Below are 22624 nucleotides of genomic sequence, written 5' to 3'. Positions count from 1 at the left end.
CCGCAGCTCAGGAGACTGAGGCCTCTGGGAGGACTGCAGGTTCGAAGCCAGCCTCAGTAATCTAGAGAGTCTGTAAGCAACTGAATGAGGCCCTGTCTCAAAAGAAAAAAAATAAAAATGACTAGGGATGTGGCTCAGTGGTTAGGTGCCCCTAGGTTCAATCCCCGGTACCCACCCCCCAAAAAACTAGAAAAATAATGTTTTTCTACCTATAATATAACATAACATTTACTTTTATTCAGTATCAATAAGAAGTAAGAAAATAGTACTCTATTTGTGGGAGTAAAGATTGAAAAGCATTTTAGAGAATGAAACCCAGTTATTTTAGGTTTCAGAGAACATCTTTTTAAAAAAAACTTTCAGCACACATTTCTCAAGACTCAGAATTCTACTACTTGATGGGGCTGGTGTTGTGCTCAGCAGTAGAGCACTTGCCTAGCGTGTGCGAGGCCCTGGGTTAGATCCTCAGTACCACATACAAACAAAGATGTTGTGTCTGGTGAAAACTAAAAAAATAAATATTAAAATTCTCTCTCTAAATAAATAAATAAATAAAACAAAGGTGTTGTGTCCAACTTCAACTAAAAAATAAATATTAAAAAAGTCTGCTACTTGAAATGTATTCTATCAAAATTCTCCCACCAAGTCAGGTGGGCATGCACCTGTAATCCCAGTAACATGGGAGACTGAGGCAGGAGAATCACAAGTTCAAAGTCAACCTCAGCAACTTAGTGAGACCCTGTCTCAAAATAAAAAGTAAAAAGGGCTGAGGATGTGGCTTTGTGGTTAACCCCAACTGGGTTCAACCCCATTACCAAAAAGAAAATGAAAGAAATTCTCCCACTAGAGGACAATGATGTTTGTGATGGGTGTATAGGATGTGCTTTATAAAGACACAAAAGTTAAAACAACCTACGTGGCCATCAGCTGGGAATTTGGTGATTTACATCAACTACTGTTTACTCAACTACTGTTAAAGTGAAAAGCATAAAGAGCAGAACAACACACAATGCTACGACATAAACCCATTAAAATGCTCACATACATAATCTGCATGCAAAATAAATTGATTTGACATGACTAATTAAAAAGCACAGATGCTCTGTGACCCTGGGCCACAGATGCTATGTGACTCTGTGACCCTTGACATCTCTGAGCCTCAGTTTTTTCAACTAGAAAAGAGGAGTAATGGTAATAATGAGAGTCATAATAGCACCTACCACGTGAGTTTCTTAAAGATTAAATGAGTAATAGAGCTGCCTGACTGTGAGTGCTCAGTAAATGTCAGTGACCACATTAATTCGTCATCGTCATGATCAACCTCCCCTGTGCCAGCGCTGCCCACTCTGGGTGACACCATCTAGGGCTGGAGGTGTCTGGGTTTACCACTGTTTCCCCAGCACAGCCCAATATGGGACCTGCATGTTGTCCAAGAATTTAACAAATGATCGAATGAATGACAAGAGGGAGAAAAGGCTTTTTCCCCACTTTTCCAGGCGGGGAGAGTCGGGACCAGAGCGCCTGCCTCATCTTCTCCCTGGCCCGACCTCCCACCCCCGCCCTCCCGGCCCGGGGTGCAGGCAGCAGGGCCTCGCCAGGGGGCACCGTGCGCGCTCACCTGGGTGATGAGGAACTTGGTGAGGCGCTCGGGCAGCCGGCCCTTCTCGCTGGAGAGGATCATCTCCAGCATGTCCCCGTGCAGCTTCTCCATCACCACGAACACCTTCTCGGGCGTCTCGAACATGCACTCCAGGTTCACGATCCCGGGGTGCCGCAGACTCTGCGGGGGTCGGGGAGGGGACAGGGTTTGAACTCAGACCCCAGAGGGTCAGAAATGGCAAACAAGAAGGACGCCCCCGGGTGGCGCTGGTGAGGAGGGGAGAGGAGCTGGGCAGATACAGGGAGCTCTGCGTCTGTGTCTCTGGGTTTGTTTAGTGCTCCATTTGGTCTTCTCATTTCTGTTATGTGGCTGCGCCCTAACCCCAGTTCTGCTGGTCCCTTCCTCCCTGAGCCCCAGATTCCTCACCTCCCTTTCCACCCCCAGATGGTGGCTAGAGAGAGTTTCCTAAATTCCACTCCTGATCCTTCCTTCCCTTGCTCAAAATCCTCTTTAAAAATTTCTGATGTTATTATTATTTGATCCCAGGAATTGGAGCTAGGACACTTTACCACGGAGGCACGTCCTCTAGGGGCCTTTTTGCTGTTTATTTTGAGACAGGGTTTTCACTAAGTTGCTGAGGCTGGCCTCAAACTTGTGATCCTCCTGCCTCAGCCTCAAGTCACTGGAATTACAGATGTGCACCATCATGTCTGACTATTTTGTTGTTGTTGTTAGTTATTACTGTGTGTGTGTGTGTGACCCTGGGGATGGCACCGAAGACCTCCCACATGCTAGGCAAGCCTTCTACCACTGGGCTACACCTCTAGCCCTAAAAATTCTTCCTATGGCTCCCAAGTACCTTCAGGAGAAAGCCCACTGGCTCTAGCCCCACCGTCCTCCCTGGCCTCTCCTCCCACCCCCTCCTTCCGGAGACCTCATGCCCCCCTCACCCCGGCCTTTACACAGCCTGGTTCCTCTGCTCCGAACACTTCACCCCCTCAGTCTCAAACACACATGTTCCCTCCTCCAGGAAGCCCTCCCTGACTAGGCCAAGTTGCCCTTGAAAGGAAGAAGCAGGAAGGAAAGGCCTTTCTGAGGCAGGGCACAGCTGGTTCCACAGACCCCGGTGGTCACCTGGAGAATGGCCACTTCATTCCGCAGCTGGCTCTCCTGCTTGGTGGGGAAGCGCAATTTGTCAATGACCTTCACTGCCACATCCCTGCCCGTCTTCCGGTGCTTTCCTGAGGAATGGGAAGGACAGGTGAGAGACAGGGAACAACAGGACCTCCCACACCTGCAGGAGACGCCCCACCCCTGCTGTCACCCCCAACCGTGGAGACCCAGGCAGCTGGGCAAAGGTGATGGAAGACCATCTGGGTGGCTCTGAAGGGTCCCCAACGTGACAGAGGGATGGAGGGAGCAAAGTGGAGTGAACCAAGGCAAAAAGCTTCAAGGAGGGAAATAATACGGGAAACGAGATTAGAGCCAATGAGAATCAAGGATCGAGCTCCGTGTCCAATCAGAGTGCAGGAGGCAAGCCCGGCAGTTTTTCCATTGAGAAAATGGAAGCCTACAACCAAGAGCGCCCAGAATCTCGGCCAATCAAAACGGGAGGGGAGCCCAGACAGACAGGCCCCACCCAGCCCCTAGGTTAGCTCTGGAGTGTCCTCACCTCCATAGACCACTCCAAACTGCCCCGAGCCCAGCACCTCATCTGGAAAGATCTGGTAGACAGTGGCGATGTCCTGCAGGGTGGGGACAGGAGGGGCAGGGGTGAAATGGAGATGGGGGGGTCCTGGAGACAGGAGACGGGGAGGTTGTGTGGGGAGGGGAGGCATCAGGTGTGGGCGGGCATCTTACCACATTCTCCTGGATTTGGCTGTTGGACACAGAGATGCTCAGAGATGCTTGTCCTGGGGTGAGGGGAGAGCAGAGGTAAGAGGACCCCAGGCTCAGGATTGCCTTCAGCCATCCCTCCAAAGACTGCCTCTGGAGCCAGACCACCCAAGTTAGAATCAAGAGCATCTTTGCACAGGACTGTGACCTGGCCACCCCTGAACCTTAGTCTCCTCATCTAGGAAATGGGCCACTGGGAGGAGTACCTGAGATGCTCTGAGGGGCTGAAAAAGTGATGTCACAAACCACATGCTGAGCATTTTACCCAGGGAGGCCATTTTACAGAGAAGAAAACAGGCTTGGAGGGAAAGTCCAAAGTGATTCCAGCAACTTCCCCTGAATTTGCCCTACTACAAACCTAGAGACAGACGTTTCCAAAGCCCCAGTCCTTCTACTGTTTGAAAGCCTCTCTCCCCTTCACCTCCCCACAGCCCCTGCTCACCATCCTTCATCCAAACCTCTGCCCCCCAGACTCTGCCCTGACTTCCGTACCCCCATCCTGCTCCTTCCTAATCGCCCTTCATGGGGAAGCCCAGGCCCCTTAACTGGCTTAGAAACCATGGTCAACCCTCATCTACTGAGCTCGGCCCCCTGAGCTACTGTGTGCCCCTAGCACTCTGACCTCCTTGCTGGACCTCACACTCAGCAAGCGCTCTCCTGCCCCCTGGCCTTTGCACATGCTGTTCTTGTGCCAGGAAAGCCCTTTCTGTCACTCCAGACTCAGCCAAGTCCTCCTCATCCTTCAGTCTCAGCACAAATGCCACTCTGGGGTCCACGTCAGATTACTGTAGCTGACCTTCTGCATCACTCTGGTCGTTTAGGAACAGTGACCACCCTCTGCTATGTCCAAAGGGATTCCCCTTTGCTTTCCCCTTCTCGCCCTTTCTGCCTCCTCCAGGAAGCCCTGCGGACACCCAGATGGAGTCAGGCACCCACTCTGGGCCCCTGTGGTCTCCGGGTTCCCCTGCCCCAGTCCTGCCTTCATTGTGTCATCGCTGCCTGGGGACAAGTATTCTGCCCCCCTGGGAGGGACGGCAGGTCCTGGGCTGTCTTGGTCACGGCCGTGTCTCAAGCACATGCTGAGCAGGAGACCCTCAGGAAATGCATGAGGAGCCACTGCCACCTCTCACAGGCTCAAGAGGGGAGGTGACATGCCCGAGGCCACACATCTCAGCCCTGGGCCCAGAAGTCACATTCTGAGCCCTGACACTGCCTATCATCCTTGGGGTCCTACCAAGCCCTTCCAGGTCCATCCTCTCGGGGGGCCTGGGTGGGGGACTTACTGTGGGGTGCGTGGCCTGGGGCGCTGGGTGCGTCCTGGAGGATGACGGGCATCAGGGCCTGGCGGATGGCTGTCTCCCAACCTCGGGCGGCCTCGGCACTTTGCCCACTCGGCCCGCCAGGAGCCCCACCAGGAGTCTCGCCCACAAAGTAGGTGGCATTGGCAGTGACAATCTCGAAGCAGTGTGGGTTGGTGCCTGGAGGCACGAGGCTGAAGTTCTGGGCAGTCTCCACGGTGAGGATTTCTGACAGCGGAATTTCCTGGCAGGACAAGGAACCAGCGCGGGTAAGGACCCCAGGCAGCCCTGGGGCTCACTCAGAGAGGCACACAGGAGCCGGCATCGAGGGACAGGGCTGGTTTGCATAAAGTGGCAGGAAAGACTCCTGGCAGAAGAGGCCAGCTGTCAGGGGGTGGTGGGAACAGCACGTTCAAAGGCCCCAGGAAAGGCCTGCTGTGCTCCAGTGACGCCGTCATGTGGGACAGCGCCTGGCACACACTAGGTGTTTAATAAATGTTGATGAATAAATGAAGGAAATGAAGCCATACAAGGCCTTGTGGGCCACAAAGAGAAGCCTGGACTTTGTCTGAGGCCCTAGGGAGACTCTGAAGGGCTCTGAGCAGGGGACAGGCAGCCTGTGACTGTATGGAGGGTAGGTGGGATAGGATGAGGCTGGGACAGGAGGCGGAAACAGGGCTGGTGGGAGGAAAGGCACCATGGGAGGCTGAGGCAGGCTTGCAGGTTCAAAGCCAGCCTCACCTACTTAAGGAGGCTGCAAGCAACTTAGCCAGGTCCTTCTCAAAAATTTAAAAAAAAAAAATTAAAAAGGGCTGGGGATGTTGCTCAGTGGTTAAGCACCCCTGGGTTCACTCCCCAACAGCAGAAAAATAAGGCATCATGGGGTGGGAAAAGCTTTAAAAGAGAAAGGGAAGACAGGAAGAGGAAGGCCAGAAGACCAAAGGCTCAGGTAGGCAGAAAGCCAGGCGGTGGGACCGAGAGAACAAGGGCAGGGTCTGAGCCAGGCCGGCAGGATGAGGAGGAGCCAGTCCATGGCAGGTGCCTGCGGGGAGCCTGGGCGTCCTTCTAAGGGCACCGGGAGCTAGGACTGTTTAAAAAAGACTCCTCTGGCTGCTGAGTGGGAAAGGACTAGCAGCCAGGGCACAAGAAAGACCCACTAGGAGACAACCTCGACCACCAGGTGGAGAGGCAGCCGGAACACGATTCTGGCATGGGAGGGGGTGACAACGACAAATAAATATAAGTAAATAAATTCTAAAGTAATGATATCAGGCTGATGGTTCCCGGGAGCTTCACACACGCCAGGCCCTAAGCTATTGGCTTTCCGTGGATTATGGCAGCAGCCCTGAGTCCCAGTGAGACATTCTACAGGTGAAAAATGAGACGCACAGAGAGGTAAAGGAACTTGCCCTGGGCTGCCCAGCTGCACAGTGGGGGGACCAGAATCAAATGGGCAGCACTTATGATGGGATGGAAGCAGGGAAGCTGCGGCGGCGGGGACAGGAGATTGGCGAGACCTCGGTGGAGTGACTGAGGGTCAGAGGAGTAGGAAGGATGCGGGCAAAGGGAGTCTGGGGGCGCGGGGAGACGGAAGACCCACCTTGTAGTATCTGTTGGTCGTGTTGTTCTGGAAGAGCGTAATGCACTTGCAGTCCAGGCGCCAGTAGTGCCGCTTCCTCTGATGGGGAGATGTTGAGGGTGACGTTGACCGCCAGGCTCCCGCCACCTAAAGCTCCTCTTCTAATCCGGTCCTTCCCCACCAAACTCGCTTGGCCCCGCCCCAGCCCTGACCTTGCCCCTGGTTCTCTATCCTCCCTCTAACCCACCCTGATTGTAGCTGGACCTGCACCAAAACCCACGCCCCTGAACCCAGGCCCAGCCCCACCTGCCCCTCCCAGCTCCAACTCCACCCACCTTAGCCCCGCCCACAGCCCCTCTCTAAGGTTAGGTCACCCTCCAGCCTGGCTGCCACTGCCCCTCTCCCTGCCCCAACCCCATCCTACGCCTCGCCTGTCTTCTATGTGGTCCCGCCACTGCAACCCCTTCCCTTAACCTCTCTGGTCTCACCCCACCTGGTCCCACTTGATCACCGCCCCCCTCCCCCCACTTAACCGAGAAGAGGCCCAACACCACCTGACCCATCCCCTTTAGCTGTAGTCCCGCCCTTAACTCCTGCTTTCCCCAAGGTCCCATCCCTTCTCTAACTCCTGCCCTGGGCCTCGCCCCACCCTTACAACCCAAATCTGTGGCTCTGCTTTAAGCCCCACCCACCCGGACTATCCGACCCACCCCAAACCCCGCCCCACCCTCTCACCAGCGTATCCTTGTTGCTGTAATGAACCACCCAACCCTCACGCAGCGTGGTGCTGGATTTACGGGTCGTGTGTCGCACTGACTGTACCACCCTCATCAGCGGGATGTAGCCCAGGGAGCTGTGGAGGGTAGAGGAAGGGGTGAGAAGGCACAGGCAAAAAGTGGCCATACTGCCAGGTGCCACTGGGAGCACCTCTGGACAGTCAGGGATATGGAGGGAGGGGTTGCCACCTTTCAGGATTTACCAGTGAGGAAGGGGACTAGGGGCACTTAACCACTGAGCCACATCCCCAGCCATTTTTATATTGTCTTTAGAGACAGGGTCTCGCTGAGTTGCTGAGGTTGACTTTGAACTGTTGATCCTCCTGCCTCAGCCTCCTGAGCTGCTGGGATTACAGGCGTGCACCACCGCGCCTGACCTGAAGGGACTCTTGAGAGGGACACATAAAGAGGCCAATTACAGGCTGGAGATGTGACAGTGGCACGGGACTAGCATGCACCAGGTCCTGACTTCCATTCCCAGCACTTCGAAGTTCACAGATAGGTTGCCTAGAAAATTCCCTAAATTCCTTGGTACCTCAGCTTCCCCTGTCACGGGCTTGCTATGAGAAGTGGACACCTTTCTGCGGAGCTTAGCACAGGGACCTCCATCCATTAAGTGTTCATTAGTACTTAGCCCAGCAGTGGTGAAGCCAGCTCTGTGACATTGGGCAAGTGTCTCAACTGCTTTGTGCCTCGGTTTCCTCCTCTGTGGATGCACTGTTGCAGTGAGGAGAGGCAGGTCTAGAGATGAAGCGACTGCGCAGTTCCAGGACTGACAGGACCCTGGGTGGCTTGTTCAGGACCCTGGGTGGCACTTCTCATTTCCTCTCTGAGATTCAGCTTCCTCACCCTGACCCCCATCCCAAGTCTCTGAAGGTCGGGCTCTGACAGCCCATTTTTGTGTTACTAGAGGCCCCCAGGGAATACCAGGGAGAAAGAGAGTTTGGGGCACAGCATGGAACTTTCTGGATCCTTGTGACCCAACCCCTCTCTGACCTCACATCCCACCCGCTCCCCTCGCCCTCCCGCTCCATGCACAGGGACTCCTTGCAGTTCCTGGAATTGCTTGGTCCCACCTTAGGCCTCTGCACGCTGGCTGCTGCCTCTGTCTGGAAGGCTTTGCTCCCAGGCTTCTTCCCCAGGGCCTCCCCTGCCATCCCTCTTTCCATGTGTCACCTCTCCAGACAGGCCTCCTCTAGTACCCTAACTAAAACGGCACATCCCTATTCTCCGCCACTTCTTGTTGCTTTATTTATTTATTGCAGCACAGGGATCAAGCCCAGGGCCTGGCCCAGGCTAAGCAAGTGGGTTCCCCCAGGGCCAGGTCCCCAGTCCCTCAGTGCTTTATCTTTCCTTGCAGCAGTTGCTGTTCCCAGTGCTCTGGATGACCGTATTTACTAGCTGTCTCCAGGCCACGCGAACAGAGTGCTCCCTGTTCTATTCACATCTCTCTGCTTAGAGGTGGGTCCCAGCAGGTCATTAAAGAGTTATTGAGGCACCTGTGGAAGCTGCCTGCTGCCTCCCCTGAGTTCATGCTGCCCTGGTCCTCTGGGGGAAGCCTTAGCTTCTCTCCCTTAATAATCACTGGCCAAGGCCCCTGAGCCTCGATCTTCTAACCTGGAAATGGGGATAATGATCCTCTCAGGAGGGATTTAGTCTGAGGTCTGAGAACAAATTCTTTTTTTTTTTCCCCCACTAGTGGGAATTAAGCCCAGGAGTGCACTACAACTGAGCTACACCCTCCGTCCTTTTTATTTTTATTTACAGAGTTATCACTAAGTTGCCCAGGCTGGCCTTGAACTTGCAATCCTCCTGTGTTGCTGGGATTACTGGTATGCACTACCACACCCAGCACATGTTCTTACTCTACATACTGTCAGAATGCAATACAAACTTTCTGGAAGGAGCCACAAGAAACTGATTCCATGGCTTCCTCCAGGGAGAGAAACTGGGTAGCTGGGAGTCAAAGAATGTGAAGGGTTTCATTATATACCGTTTTTTTTTTTTTTTTTTTAATATTGTTTAGTTGTCAATGGATCTTTATTTATTTATATGTGGTGTGGAGAATCGAACCCAGTGCCTCACGTGAGACGTGCTAAGCAAGTGCTCTACCACCACGCCACAACCCCAGCCCTCATTATATACCTTTTGAGTGACTGAATTTCCAAATCCAAAAAAGCAAAGTTAAGTTAAAATATACTTCTATTAAAACTTTTGAAAAAATGTCCATCAAGAAAAAAAGGTTAACCTTAAAGTTTTGGTGCTTTAAAATGTGTGCCTCAGGGGGCTGGGGCTGGGGCTGGGGCTCAGTGGTAGAGTGTTTGCCTAGCATGTGTGGGGTGCTGGGCTTGATCCTCAGCACCACTTAAAAAGGTAAATAAACAGGAGTGTTGTGTCCATCTACAACTAAAAAAAAAAAAAAAAAAAGTTTGCCTCAGGAACTGGGAAAATTTAAATCAAGGTGATGTCAGCCCATCGTGAAGATGGAGACATGTGAGGTTTGCAGTGGGGAAGGACCTCTAGGGGGATCCATGGGTACCTCTGGGCTTTGTCTCCCTCGCCTTCCTCCTCCTCGCTGGCATGGAGGGCATTCTCTGAGTGGGAGCCAGGGATGACACCGGAGTCGTCGGCCTCGTCCACGAGGGCGTTCTTATCAGCCTCACTGAAATCTGTGGCCTCCTCCATTGGCACATCTGGGAGGACAGGGCATTAGACGGGGCTCCACCCAGCCCTGCCCCAGCCCCCTTCCTTCCCAGGGACCCTAGCCTCTTACCTCCATTGATGAGCGCCTCCCCCAGACAGTCATTAGGGACCCGGGTAGCACAGCGTTTGTGACAATTAAACTTGCAGTCTGGGAGGAGGACAGGGAACAGGGACAGGTAGAAGGGGGAGGAGAGAACCTTAGGACTGAACCTTCACTCAACCCCCAGGCTCAGAGGAGTCTGTTCTTGCTGTGTGGATCCAGCCATTCCCTGCTTTGAGCCATGGCTTCCCCCAACGACGGGGAGACTGGATTAAGGGGGAGACACAAAAGCCCTAAGACTACAGATCCAAGGGGATACAGTTAAAGGTTTCCATTAACTTAGACTCCTCAAATCTTAGGATGTGGGGGACTCTAACATCCTATGACTCTGAGCTTTGAATCCCTGCAGGCAGGGATGAGTTTCTCTATCTTTGACACTATTAACATTTTGGGCTGGGTAATTCATTTTTTGTGTGGATCTGCTCTGTGCAGTACAGGATATTTTTTTTTTAATTTTTTAAAAGTTATACATGGGCACAATATCTTTGTTTATTTATTTTTATGTGGTGCTGAGGATTGAACCCAGTGCCTCATGTGTGTGAGGCAAGCGCTCTGCCATTGAGCCACAACCCCAGCCTAGTACAGGATATTTAGCAGCCTCCCTGATCTCCACCCACTGAAAGACACTGGCATGATCCTCGTATGAAAATGTCTCCAGGGGCTGGGGATGTGGCTCAAGTGGTAGCACGCTCGCCTGGCATGTGTGCGGCCCGGGTTCGATCCTCAGCACCACATAGAAACAAAGATGTTGTGTCTGCCAAAAACTAAAAAATAAAAATTAAAATTCTCTCTCTCTCTCTGTTCCTCTCTCTTAAAAAAAAAAAAAAAAGAAAGAAAGAAAATGTCTCCATTGCCAAGCATCCCCTGAGGACAAAATTGCCCATGGTGGAGAACCACTGCTTTGAGTTTGAGGATTCCAGATTCTAGAACATTATATAATAAAGATTCTAGAGTTTACTGAAATCCCAGTTTTTAGTGTGTGATTCTGGATTTCTAAGGCTCCAGAGTTTGGCATCCAACTTTTTAGAATGCTACAAATCTATGAATCTACACTTCTGTGATTCTAGACTTCTAAAATTTCTTAAAGTCCAAGTGATTAGAATTATTCATATTTAAACTCTAAATTTGGTAATACTACAGTTCTAGACTTCTGCACCTTCATAATCTGATGATTTTGAGGTTCTGTACATCTAAGATTCTAGAATTCAATGATGCAAACATTCTAGCACCTAGATTTCTAAAATTCTAAGATTTAATGCTTCCAAGGTTACATGATTCTAGACTTCTGAGACTCTCAAACATAATTTTTCCAGGCTGCCATTATTCAAATCCCATGATTCTAAAATCCTAATATTCTGTAAGATCTATAACTTAGCCATTCTAAGACTTAAGGCCTAAAGTTCTGTGGTTACTTTAGCTAAATTCTGATTCTAAAATTCCTGAATCCTATTTCTAGCTTCTATGAGTCTAGAATTCTCAAGTTCATTAGTTTGGGAATTCAATGTCAAATGTATTATGTATCTAGATTTCCAAGATTCTAGGATTCCAGAATCCCAAAACTTCCAGAACTCCAGGATTCAGGGCACTCCCGTTCTCAGGCCCTGTGCTGATCAAAGGATCAGAACACTGAGATTCTTCTGTCCCACAACTTAGGCTGGGGCCTGAGGGAGGTCTAGGCCCTGGCTCCTCCCGGCCGGGGCCCAGCTAACCTTTGCACTGCAGACCCTGGCGAAAGAGGCCCTTGAGAAGTTTCTTGCAGGCCTGGCAAACAGTGGGCCGTGTGTAGCTGTGGATGAGGAAGGTGTGAGGCACCTTGACCTTGGAGAGCAGCATTTTATCCAGCTCAATGGGTCGGCCAGTGTAGAATGAGGCAGAAGAAGAGGAGGACGAGGGTGGGCGTCGAGGCAGGAGTTCTGTGGTGCTACGGCTCTACAGGTCGGCCGAAGTAGGAAGGCCACATCAGTGCGTGGCTCCCATACCCCTAGTCCTCCCAGCCCCCAACCCTCCCCGTTCCCCACTCCCTCACCAGCTCCTCAGCGGTGCAGGGCAGGGACTCGGAACTGCCGAGGCGCACTGAATGGCCACTGGCCAGAGATGTGGACGAGAGGCGCCGCTTGCGGGCCCCACTGCAGTTGTTGGGGATGCTGAAGGCGCAGCGCTTGTGGTAGTTCAACCCGCAGCCTGCGGGGGGCGCCAGACGGTCAGAGACAGAGCCCGCTTCCCCTCCACCTGTCACCCCTTTAAGAGGCTTTATTCCTCCATCACCCCCGCACCCTGCCCTGCCCTCCCCCACACCGCCCAACCTTCTCCAAAAGACATTACTCCCCTAAGCCCCCTGTCATTTAAGCCACCCAGCCTGTGCTCTTCTGTTACAGCAGTCCTAGCAAATTAGGTCAGGTGGCGGTCAGCTCTGTCAACTTGGCTTGGCTAAGCTACCGTCCCCCGTTGCTCCAGCACTACTCTAGGTGCTCCCACGAAGGTATCTGTAGATGGGGGGGAAGTCTACAGAGTGACAGTACTGAGACAGATTGGCCTATTTAAATGATGGTCCTGATTCAGTCAATGGGAAGAGTTCAAGAACTGAGCTGAGACTTCCGGAACGAAGGACTTCTCCCTGTGGACAGTTCCCGCCAGCCCTCCCTGACAGGGTGCCCTGAGGATTCCGATAGGCACAGCCAGCACCACAATCCTGTAAGCCGATTTCTTCAGACAAATCTCTTAATATTATCTCCTACTGGATCTGTTTCCCTGCTTCAGGCCCAAATGATACAAGCCTGCCCTCTGCCCACAGCCCAGGACTTTTCCCTCCAGCTCTCTCCGGGGGCGGGTACTCCTGGCTCTGAGACCCCACCTCCAGGCCCCGCCCCAAGCCCCGCCCCTCCTCTCAAGCTCTACCCCACGGCCTCGCCCTCCGAGTCCCACCTCGTAGGCTCCGCCCAGCTAGGGCCCCGCCCCGCCCTCAGCCCCGCCTCAGCCCCGCCTCAGCCCCGCCCCAGCCCGGGCCCAGCCCCAGCCCCGGCCCAGCCCCGGCCCAGCCCCGCGTCCCTCACCGTCGCACTTAAGGCCCTGCCGCACCAGGCCGAAGAGCATCTCGCCGCAGTGGTCGCAGAAGGCCGGCGCTCTGTAGGAGTGCACCGTGAGGGCGTGCGGGCGGATCTGGAAGTCCTCAAAGGTGGCAGAGGCTGCAGGCGGCAAGGAGGGGCTGGGCTAGAGCCAGGGCACGCCGCAGCTGTGCCAGCCTCACATTCCCAGGTTCTCCCTAGGCCTCCCGGTGACAAGATTTGTCCCTCCCTCCCCGCCTCCCTCCCTCCATTTCTTATGTTCTGCCCCATTACCGGACAAAATACCTACATACCTACAACAGGGCTGCGAGGAGGGGACATGGGGAACTGTTTAGTGTGTGGACAGCTTCATTTTGGCAAGATGAAATAGTTCTGGAGACTAGTTACTCCGTAGCGTGAATGTACTTAACACTACTGAACTGTACCCTTAAAAGGGTTAAAATGGTAAATTTGGGGGGCCAGGGATGTAGCTCAGTAGTATAGGGCTTGCTAGCATGTGCCAGACCCAAAGTTTAATACCAGTTATCACCCCTCTCCCTCCAAAAAGTAAATTTTATGTATATTTTATCACAATTTAAAAAAATTAAATTAAGCAGACATGGTGACACATGCCTATAGGAAAGGACTCTGGAGGTTGAGGCAGGAGGATTGCAAATTCAAAGCCAGCCTCAGCAATGTAACAAGATCCTGTCTCAAAATAAAAAGGGCTGGGGGTGTAGCTCAGTAGTATTGAACCCCTGGGTTCAATAACCAGTACCTTAAAAAAATTAAAAATCAAAAATACCAACCAAACAAAAAGACAAATACCTAGGGCAACCTCAGTTTCTCATCTAGCTGATCTGGGGTAGGGTCTGAGACCAAAAGGGAAAAAGAAAACTGCCTGAGTTTTCTCATCTTTAAAAAGGAAAACCAGGGGCTGAGGTTGTGGCTCAGTGGTAGAGTGCTCACCTAGCATGCGTCAGGCTCTGGGTTCGATCCTCAACACCACATACAAATAAATAAATAAAATAAAGGTATCGTGTTCAACTACAACTAAAAAAAAATAAATATTAAAGTAAAAAAGAAATCCATGCCCACCTCAGAGAGGGGACTGAAATTTTTAAGCAATAAAATACATATTAACCAGGTACAGTGGAGCATGCTTAGAGTCCTAGCTACCCAGGAGGCTGAGGCAGGAGGATCTCTTGGGCCCAGTAGTGTAGGGCCTGCCTGGGCAACATAGTGAGACCCCATCTCTTAAACAATAAAAAATAGGCTTGAAGTCAATAAGTGCCCACAAGTAAAGAAGCCAAGAGATAAGAGATAAGAAAGGTGCAAGAGGTAGGATTTTAAATTGGCAGCTGAGGAAGGCCTCTTCAGCAGATGACATCAAGGCAAGACTGGGCCAAGCAGGTATCTAGGAAAGCAGGCTCAGCATCTAGCCATTATCTCCTCAAAGCTTCTTTAAGCTTTAAATGAATTAACAAGTGAAAAGGCCTTAAAACAATGCCAGCAGAGAGAAGGTGCTCAGTAATTGTTAGCTCTTACTTGATTTGATTACCCACCCTCAGGCAGGGCCTTGCACATGCTAGGTAAGAGCACTGGACTGAGCTACCTCCCTACACCAAGCTCTTATTTTAAGAGTTACATCCTTGGACAAAGTCTTATTCTTTTCTTTTCTGCAAAATTTCACTCCAATATAAATCTATTTTTCTTGCTCTTATGCAACAGAAAGGGACTCTTCTGTGTGCCAAGGATTATCTACGCCCTCAGGTGAACGACATGGACAAGATACGTATACTGTGCTCTCTGGGCACTGACTTTCTTTTGGGGAGACAGACAAGAAACATAATCATGTAAACAAATAAGGAAATTTCAGAAAATGCCTACTGCTCTAAATAAATCAGAAGTGTGGAGCCTGCCTGGGCAACACAGTGAGACCCCATCACTATAGTAACATCAAATGTTACCGAGAAGCTTCTAACCCTGAAGGACAGTCAGGTTACCATGAGGAAATGACATTTAAACTAAGATCCAAATAACAAGAAGGAGCTAGCTATAAAAAGATCAGGGCACAGAGAACACAACTGCAAAGGCCCTGAGGTAAGAAGGATGGGCTGGGATGGTGGCTCAGTGGTAGAGTGCTCGCCTAGCATGCATGAGGCCCTGGGTTCGAACCTCAGCACCATATAAATGTAAAATAAAGATATTGTGTCCGAAATATAAAAAAACTAAAAAGTAAATATATATATATATATATATATATATAGAGAGAGAGAGAGAGAGAGAGAGAGAGAGAGAGAGAAATGCTTTAAAAAAGAGGGAAGTCTGTGGAAGAGACAGAAGACAGGCAAACATGATTGGGACTGTGAAAGTATGGAGGACAGTGCTGAGATGAATCAGGGGCCAGGTATGGTGGTGCACACCTGTAATCCCAGCTACTTGGGAGGATGAAGCAGGAGAATTGAAAGTTCAAGGCCAGCCTGGGCAATTTAGCAAGACCCTAGCTCAGATAAAAATAAAAAGTGGGGACTGCGGTTGTTGCTCAGCAGTAGAACGCTCACCTAGCATGTGCATAGGCCCTGGGTTCAATCCTCAGCACCACATAAAAATAAATAAGTAAAATAAAAGAATTTAAAAAAAAAAAGAAATCACTTTCTAAATAAATAAATAAAAAGGGCTGAAGATGTAGCTCAGTGGTTGAGCACTCCAAGTTCAATCCTTGGGACTGCCAAAACAAAACAAAAAGATTAATTCAGAGAAGTGGGAGAAGCTAGATCACAGGTGGTCTTGAGCCATGCAGAGCAGTTTACATTTTATTCTAAGGATACTGGGGAGCCATGGGAGGATTCTGAGCTGTGGAGCATCATGATCTGACTTAAGTGCTACAATAGTAGTTCAGGCAGGATGTGACAGTAGCTAGGACCAGCAGGAGTGGTAAGGAGCAGGTTCAGGCTGTCTGTTAGAGACTGCACCATTAGGTTAGCTGAAGGATGGCAGGAACAGGTGAGAGAAAGAGAGGGATCCAGGATGCCCGAAGGTTTCAGGCCTTGGCACCTGGCTGAATGGTGATGGTGATGCCCTTCATCAAGATGGAGAAGACCAGGGGCTGTGGTTACAGCTCAGCAGTAGAGCACTTGCCTCTCACATGTGAGTCAAGGGGTTCAATCCTCAGCACCACATAAAAATAAACAAAATAATTATATTTGTCCCTCTACAACTAAAATTAAAAACTTTTAAAAAAAAAAGGTGGAGAAGAGTATAGAAGATTAGGCTTAGAAGAGGGAAATCAAGAGTTCTGTCTTGGGGCTGGGGATGTGGCTCAAGCGGTAGCGCGCTCGCCTGGCATGTGTGCGGCCCGGGTTTGATCCTCAGCACCACACACAAACAAAGATGTTGTGTCCGCTGAAAACTAAAAAATAAATATTAAAAATTTCTCTCTCTCTCTTTAAAAAAAAGAAAAAGAAAAAGAAAAACTGAAAAGTGAATATAAAAAAAAAAATTCTCTCTCTCTCTTAAAAAAAAAAAAAAAAGAGTTCTGTCTTGGCTGGGGGTGGGGCTCCTCTAGTGGTAGAGCAATTGCCCAGCAGGCTCCAGGGTCTGGGTTCCATCCACAGCAAAACAAAAACAAAACAAAATAATTCTGTTCCTTACAGGCCATATCTGAGATGTGTATTAGATGCCAAGTAAAACTGTCAAGGGGACAAATACATAAGCAGCATTCGGGCTTAGAGAGATGGAGGTGAAGATCAATATTGAAGAGCTACCAGCTTACAGGAGGACTTAGAAGCCTGAATGAGTTCACCAAATGTGTAAATGCAAACTTCTAATTGTCATTCATCCATTTAACACATTTTACTGAGCATGACAGTAAGCAGACACCCCATTCTTTTTTTGGGGGATACTGGAGATTGAACCCAGGGGTGCTTAGCAACTGAGCCACATCCCCAGATCGTTCTTATTTTGAGACAAGATCTCACTGAGTTGCTTAGGATCTTGCTAAATTGCTGAGGCTGGCCTTGAACTTGTGATCCTCCTGCCTCAGCCTCCAGAGTCTTTGGGATTAGAGGCCTGTGCCAGCTACCACACCCAGCTTTAGACAACCCCCTCTTAGGAAGGACTTGTCAAGCCACAGAGAACTTGCCCACCCATAAAATGGGTATGTCAAGTGAATTAAATTCTGGCTGTACATCAGAATCACCTGGAGATTTTTAAAAATACAGATGACCAGGTCTCAATTCACCTTGAAAAGACTATGACTTCACTGAGCATTTCAGTGGGAGGAGGCACAAGCATCAGAATATTTTCAACTTGATAGTCAAGAGTAACAAGTATAACATATGTTCAGGAAATGGCACATATCAGAATTTTCACACGGTACAAACCATGTGACCAGCATCCTGACTGATACAAATCAGTTTCCCAAAAGTCCCTTAGACCCCCTGGTCCCTTAGACTGCACTCTCCTGAATTCCAACACCAGGGTTATTACATCTCTGTAGTGGCCACCGGGGCAGTACTGGGGATTGAATCCAGGCGTGCGGTACCACAGCACCACATTCCCAGCCCTTTTTATTTAATTTAATTTAATTTTGAGACGATCTTGCCAAGTTGTTCGGGCTGGCCTTGAATTTGCGTCCTCCTGCCTCAGCCTCCCGCATGGCTCCAGGTGACTGAGCCGGGCTTTCATCTGTCTGCCTTTGTGCTTCATAAATGCAATCACACAGTGCTAGTAGCTGTCTAGCTCTTCCGTCTCAGCATTGTTCGGGAGTCGCCCATGTTGGTGGATGGTTCACTAGCAGAGCGGGGGGAACTCAATACATCTATCTAGTTGGGAGAGGCAGGCTGCAGAAGCCCCCCAGGTGATTCTAACCTGCAGCAGCAGGAAAAGAACCACTGGCTCCGGCTTTTAAAAGCACATTTCTGGGGCTGGGGCTGGGGCTCAGTGGTAGGCTTTCGTGGTGATTCCCAGCACCGCAAAAAGAAAAAAAAAAAAGCCCGAGTCCAACGCCCTCTCACACCCGCCTCCTCCAGATGCCCCGCCCCCGTCCTAGGCCCCGCCCCTAGGTTGGCCACTGCCTCTCACCGGACAGTACCACCTCCACCAGGTCGCCCTCCTGGATGTCCCCGGCAGAGCGCACCAGTTGCAAGAGGTTGGCGGACGTGGGGTCATGTTTGAAGAGCAGGATCTTGTCGTAAAGGCCGTAGAAGCCACACTCCGGGAACTGAGGGGCGGGAGAGGGAGGTGGAGACGGAAAAGCTCAGAGCTGCCTACAGAGCCGTCCCGGAGCGGGGCTGGCGGTTTTCCCCGGAAACTGAGACCCCGCAGCCCCCGGCTTCCTGCCTGACCCCTCCCAACCCCAGCTGGAGCCGGGCAGGATGCCAGGGCCCCAGGTGTGCTGGGCGGGGGCACTGGGAGGGAGTCTGGTGGCTGGACTGGCCAGCCGGTGGGAGGGTTAATGGCTCCGGGATGGTGGACACCTAGAATTTTCCAGAGCTGGAGGGGGGGGGGGCCTGAATGAGCACCCCCTCCTCTATCCGCCACCCACCCCCCACCCCAGCTTCCTTCCTGGATCTATTGTCCCTGTTACCTGGCTCCAGGCCCAGCCCTGGAGCACAGCGCGCTGGGAGGGGATCTAGAAGTGTGGAAGTGGGTGGGGAGGTGGGCTAGGGATCCAGGATCCTGGAGGTACAGGGTGCCTCTCACCCCAGGCTCAAAGGACCCAGGTGTCCAGTCCCCACCTTGAAGGGGGGGGCCGGAAATGAAACCTGGTAGAACAGAAAGTGAAACTGCCCAGGTGGGGCATCGAGAAGGAAGGAAGAGGCCCCACCACACCTGGACCCGGAGGGAAGAAAAATAAAGCTGGGGAGGGGGAGAGGCGGAGGGCTGCGGATTTGAGCTGTTGGACAAAGGATTTCACCCAGGGGAATATCTGTCTCTGTCCCAGCCTGGCTTCCCATGGAGCAGGCTGAGTTGAGGGGATGGAAGCTGGGCCTGCTAGATTTGGGGGTTTGGTAGGCAAAACCCTGTCCATTCTCCTTCCACAGAGAACCAGGATCACTTTGGCCCTGACCACCTGACCAAACTAAACCTAAACTTCAGTTTTCTTGTCTGTTAAATAAGGGAGTTGGCCTACTTCCTGATGTTTCTCTGAAGCCCAAGAGATTCATTTCCAGGGGTCTGAGAAAATTCTGGAATTTGGATATTTTGGGATTCCAGTATGCTCACATTATAGATTCATATACTCTAGATTCCAACACTATATGTTTTAGGATTCCAATAACTTAGGTCAGCAGTAGTCTAATATCACTGTCTTCTAGGAGTCTTACAAACTAGTATTCTAATTTTTTTTTCTTTTTTGTATTGGGGATTGAACCCAGGGATGCTTATCACTGAGCTACATCCCCAGCCTTTTTTATTTTTTATTTTGAGAGTCTTTCTAAGTTGTTTAGAAACAACTTCGACAATTTGATGAGGCTGAACTTGAGTTTACAGTCCTCCTGCCTGGGTATCCTGTGTTGCTAGGATTACAGGCATGGACTGCCAAACCTGGCTAGGATTCTAATACTTGACTATCTTAGCATCAAAGATTTCAACAACTCAGCATTCCAAAATCCTCACATTTTAACATTCTAGGGTTCCTACAACTTAGGAATCAAAAATTCAAAAGTTTTAGTATTTCAATAACTTAGGATTCTAATATTTGAACACTTTAATGTCAGAAGAGTTCAACTACTTAGGACACATATTCCAACTACTTGAATTACAAATCTAACATTTTTACAGCCTGGTATTGAACATGAAAACCCACTGTTCTTTTAACAATCTAAGATTCAGTTATCCAGATCTACTGGGTTCCCTTTTGCCATGATCCCTGGGCCAGTGCCCCAGGGGGCTGAGGGTAGGGTGGGGGCAGTGTGATCTGGAGAAGTGCTAGGGTCCCCAGAGTCTCTGGGGGTGCATAAGGGGTGCCTGCTCCTCCACGTCATCTCAGGTCCAGAATTGGGAGGGCAAGAATTGGGCCCTAAGACCTCACTTGCCCCTGACAGTTTATGCACAGAGCACACTCACACATGTCACCCGATCACCATCACCAGCCTGGCTTCAATTTCTACTGTTTCCACCAAATGGGAGGCCCGGGATGGGCCTGGATGGGGAGGTCCCTCCATTCTGTTCCCCAACCTGCCTCTTTCTCCCCACTCTACAACTGGCTGGCACCCCCCCTTCCTCCCTGCTGACTGCAGAAAACAAGAACATTCAAGGATTCAGTTTGGGGAGATCTCTGTAGCACCCCACCCCTGCTCTGGGCCTCCTTGGAACGTTGGGGTGAGAACTCAACTGGGAGCCAATGTCTACCCCTCAAGTCGCCCAAGTCCCCTCACTCTCCCTGAGGCAGGCCAGGCCCCAGCGGCCTCTGCCACAGTATCCCACTCCTAGGGTCTCTTCACAAGCTGGAGAGGGAGCCTCACCTTTTGGTCCACGATGGAACAGGCCAGCTGCTTCACATGGGCCAACTCTGAGGCGGCGGGCAGCAATACGAACTCGCGGGTCAGACCGATCTGGATGTGGAAGGAGACCCCGGAGCCCGGGGCGGGAGCCTGGGCCAGCAGAGGTTGTGGCGACTGCAGCTCCAAGCCGCCGGGGGGTGGAGGAGAACCCGGCCCGGGAGAACCCGGGAGCCCGGCGGGATGGGAGGGGGCGGCGGCCATGAGGGCTGGCCCGGACCCCCAGCCCGGCGCCCACCCGGATCCGGCTGGGAGAGCCCTGGGAACCCGGGCCCTGGATCCGACGGATCTCGTGAGCTGTGGTAGGAGCGCAGGGATCGAGCAGAGAACGCGGGCAGGTTGAGAGCGACAGACGAGGATGACAGGATCCTGGGAAATGAGAGAAAAGGACTCCGGTGGACCACACACGAGAAATCGAGGGATCACGAAGATCAGAAAGAGAGAAATAGTGGTTTGGGGACCAAGCGAACAAGAGATTGTAAGCAATCAGAAAGGAACATCTAGTAGGTCAGGGTTACAGGGATCAAGAGGCAGCGCGATCCAAAGGCCCCTTGAAGAGAGGAGTTCGGGGAGCGGGGGATCCCGGGTTCCAGGGGCTCTAGGAAGAGAACCTGAGAAGGAACCTGAGGGGTTCAGCACCTGGGAGTAGAGGGCAGGAGTCCGAGCGGGGGGGTCGAGGGGATCCCAGTGGTCCGCTGGACCCAAGGATGGACAGAAGGGGTCCCCCAGGGCCGGGGTAGAAAGGAGGGAAGCTCACAGGTCGCGGAAGTTAGAAGAAAGTTCGGCCGGGGGACGCAGGGGAGGGGGCGTTACCGGAGGCGGGGTGGGGATGGGGGCAAGGGAGGGTCGCACGGCGTGGGTGGCTCTTTTCCCCCTCCAAGTTTAAGTCGGCAGCTGCGGCCCAGGAGGAAGTGTCCCGAGCGATGGTGCCGACAGCCAATCGGCGCGGGCCTCGGTGACGTCATGGAGGGGGCGGGACCTTCCGAGGGGCCGGGGACGGAAGGGGAGGGCGGGCCCGGTGCCTTGGAGTTGGGGGCGGGACCTTCCCAACCTGGCGGGGGCCCCGAGTGGTAGATGGAGGGCCGGAGGGCGGATTGACTCCTCTCCCCAGGCCACCCCAGAGTTGACTTTGTTCCCTGAGCCGACAGGGAGGCCGAGCCCCCCTGACCCCGCCTCAGGTCGCGGGGGCCGGGGTTAGACATTGGTCCTTTAAGGCTGGCCTGCATCCGGCGCCCACCGCGGGGGAAAGGGTCGGAAACAGGGTGTCAGTCAGGTCTGGCCCGCTTTCCGGGCTCGGCCTCACTTCCCAGAGTGTTGCCGGTGCTTTCGCCGCGCCCCATCCTAGAGGAGGGGGTGCTTCGGTGCACCGCCGCCCCTTCCCCAGATGGGAACACGGAGGCGGAGTCTGGCTGCAGGTCTGTCCCCAGCGCCCTTGAGCAAGGGACATGGAGCTGACTGCAGGGCAGTGCAGAGGGGGTGCAGTTTCCTTCCTTTTGACCCGAGGACTGTGGCGTGCAAGGGCTGGGGGAACCGGAGGGAGAGCAGCACACCTGCACCGCTTCAGGCTGGAGATCCGACAATCTCCTAGGGCCATGCATGTGATTTTAAGGGCTCTGTGAGCCTCGGACTCCCCATTGTTAGATGGGACTGTAATAGGGACTGACCGTAGAGGGTCTTTGTGAGGGCTGATGAGATGGTATACAGGTGCCTGGAACAAGGTTTGGTAAATCGTAGCCTTCGCTAGTGATTTGTAGAAAAAGGGGTAGCATCTCAAGCACTCAGGGGCTTATGGGTGGTTTTTTTTATTCCCTTAGAGATCCAGCCAGCATCTGTTGAGCGCCTACTGTGTGTCAGGCCCGCTGAACACACCTCCAGCCCCCTCAGGGGCCGTTCTGACTTGGGTTTCTCCTCCTTAGCTAATAATCAAATAGTAGCTACCATTCAGTTTACATACAGGAAGCTGAAGTCTCAAAGAGCAGTGACTTGTCCAAGATCACCCCCTCCAAGGCCTAAATTTAAGCTGCAGAGGCACCCTGATAAAGTTGGGCCACCCACCTGGCCTGGATCCTCCACCAGCAGGGCTGCCAGGACGGAGACTGCAAGCAGTCCTTGTAGAGGGCTGTTGG

At 51.9% G+C, this 22624-nt stretch overlaps 1 protein-coding gene across 3 annotated transcripts in view; it reads right to left on the bottom strand.

The window, feature by feature from the left end:
* Prkd2 (protein kinase D2) overlaps positions 1-21410 on the bottom strand; it is a 28442-nt gene extending 7032 nt beyond the window's left edge. Inside the window, exons 1-15 of one of the 3 annotated variants that reach the window (XM_027945965.2) lie at positions 21312-21410; positions 20463-20867; positions 18079-18217; positions 13003-13134; positions 11979-12133; positions 11662-11881; positions 9923-10000; positions 9689-9842; positions 7109-7226; positions 6395-6472; positions 4780-5038; positions 3461-3513; positions 3273-3345; positions 2735-2841; positions 1619-1780 (exon numbers count right to left, since the gene is read on the bottom strand). In XM_027945965.2, the coding sequence (XP_027801766.1) occupies positions 1619-1780; positions 2735-2841; positions 3273-3345; positions 3461-3513; positions 4780-5038; positions 6395-6472; positions 7109-7226; positions 9689-9842; positions 9923-10000; positions 11662-11881; positions 11979-12133; positions 13003-13134; positions 18079-18217; positions 20463-20702 (1968 nt within the window). In that variant the 5' untranslated portion in view covers positions 20703-20867; positions 21312-21410. Of the gene's footprint in view, positions 1-1618; positions 1781-2734; positions 2842-3272; positions 3346-3460; positions 3514-4779; positions 5039-6394; positions 6473-7108; positions 7227-9688; positions 9843-9922; positions 10001-11661; positions 11882-11978; positions 12134-13002; positions 13135-18078; positions 18218-20462; positions 21286-21311 lie in introns of those variants that run through there. The other 2 variants (XM_027945967.2, XM_027945966.2) reach the window with 2 other exon arrangements.
* Positions 21411-22624: the final 1214 nt, after the last annotated feature.

Source organism: Marmota flaviventris, chromosome 18 (genome assembly GCF_047511675.1).
Source record: "Marmota flaviventris isolate mMarFla1 chromosome 18, mMarFla1.hap1, whole genome shotgun sequence".
Taxonomy (NCBI): Eukaryota; Metazoa; Chordata; class Mammalia; order Rodentia; family Sciuridae; genus Marmota; species Marmota flaviventris.
Note: the sequence above shows the minus strand (reverse complement) of the source record. Positions and strands in the feature narration are given on the sequence as shown.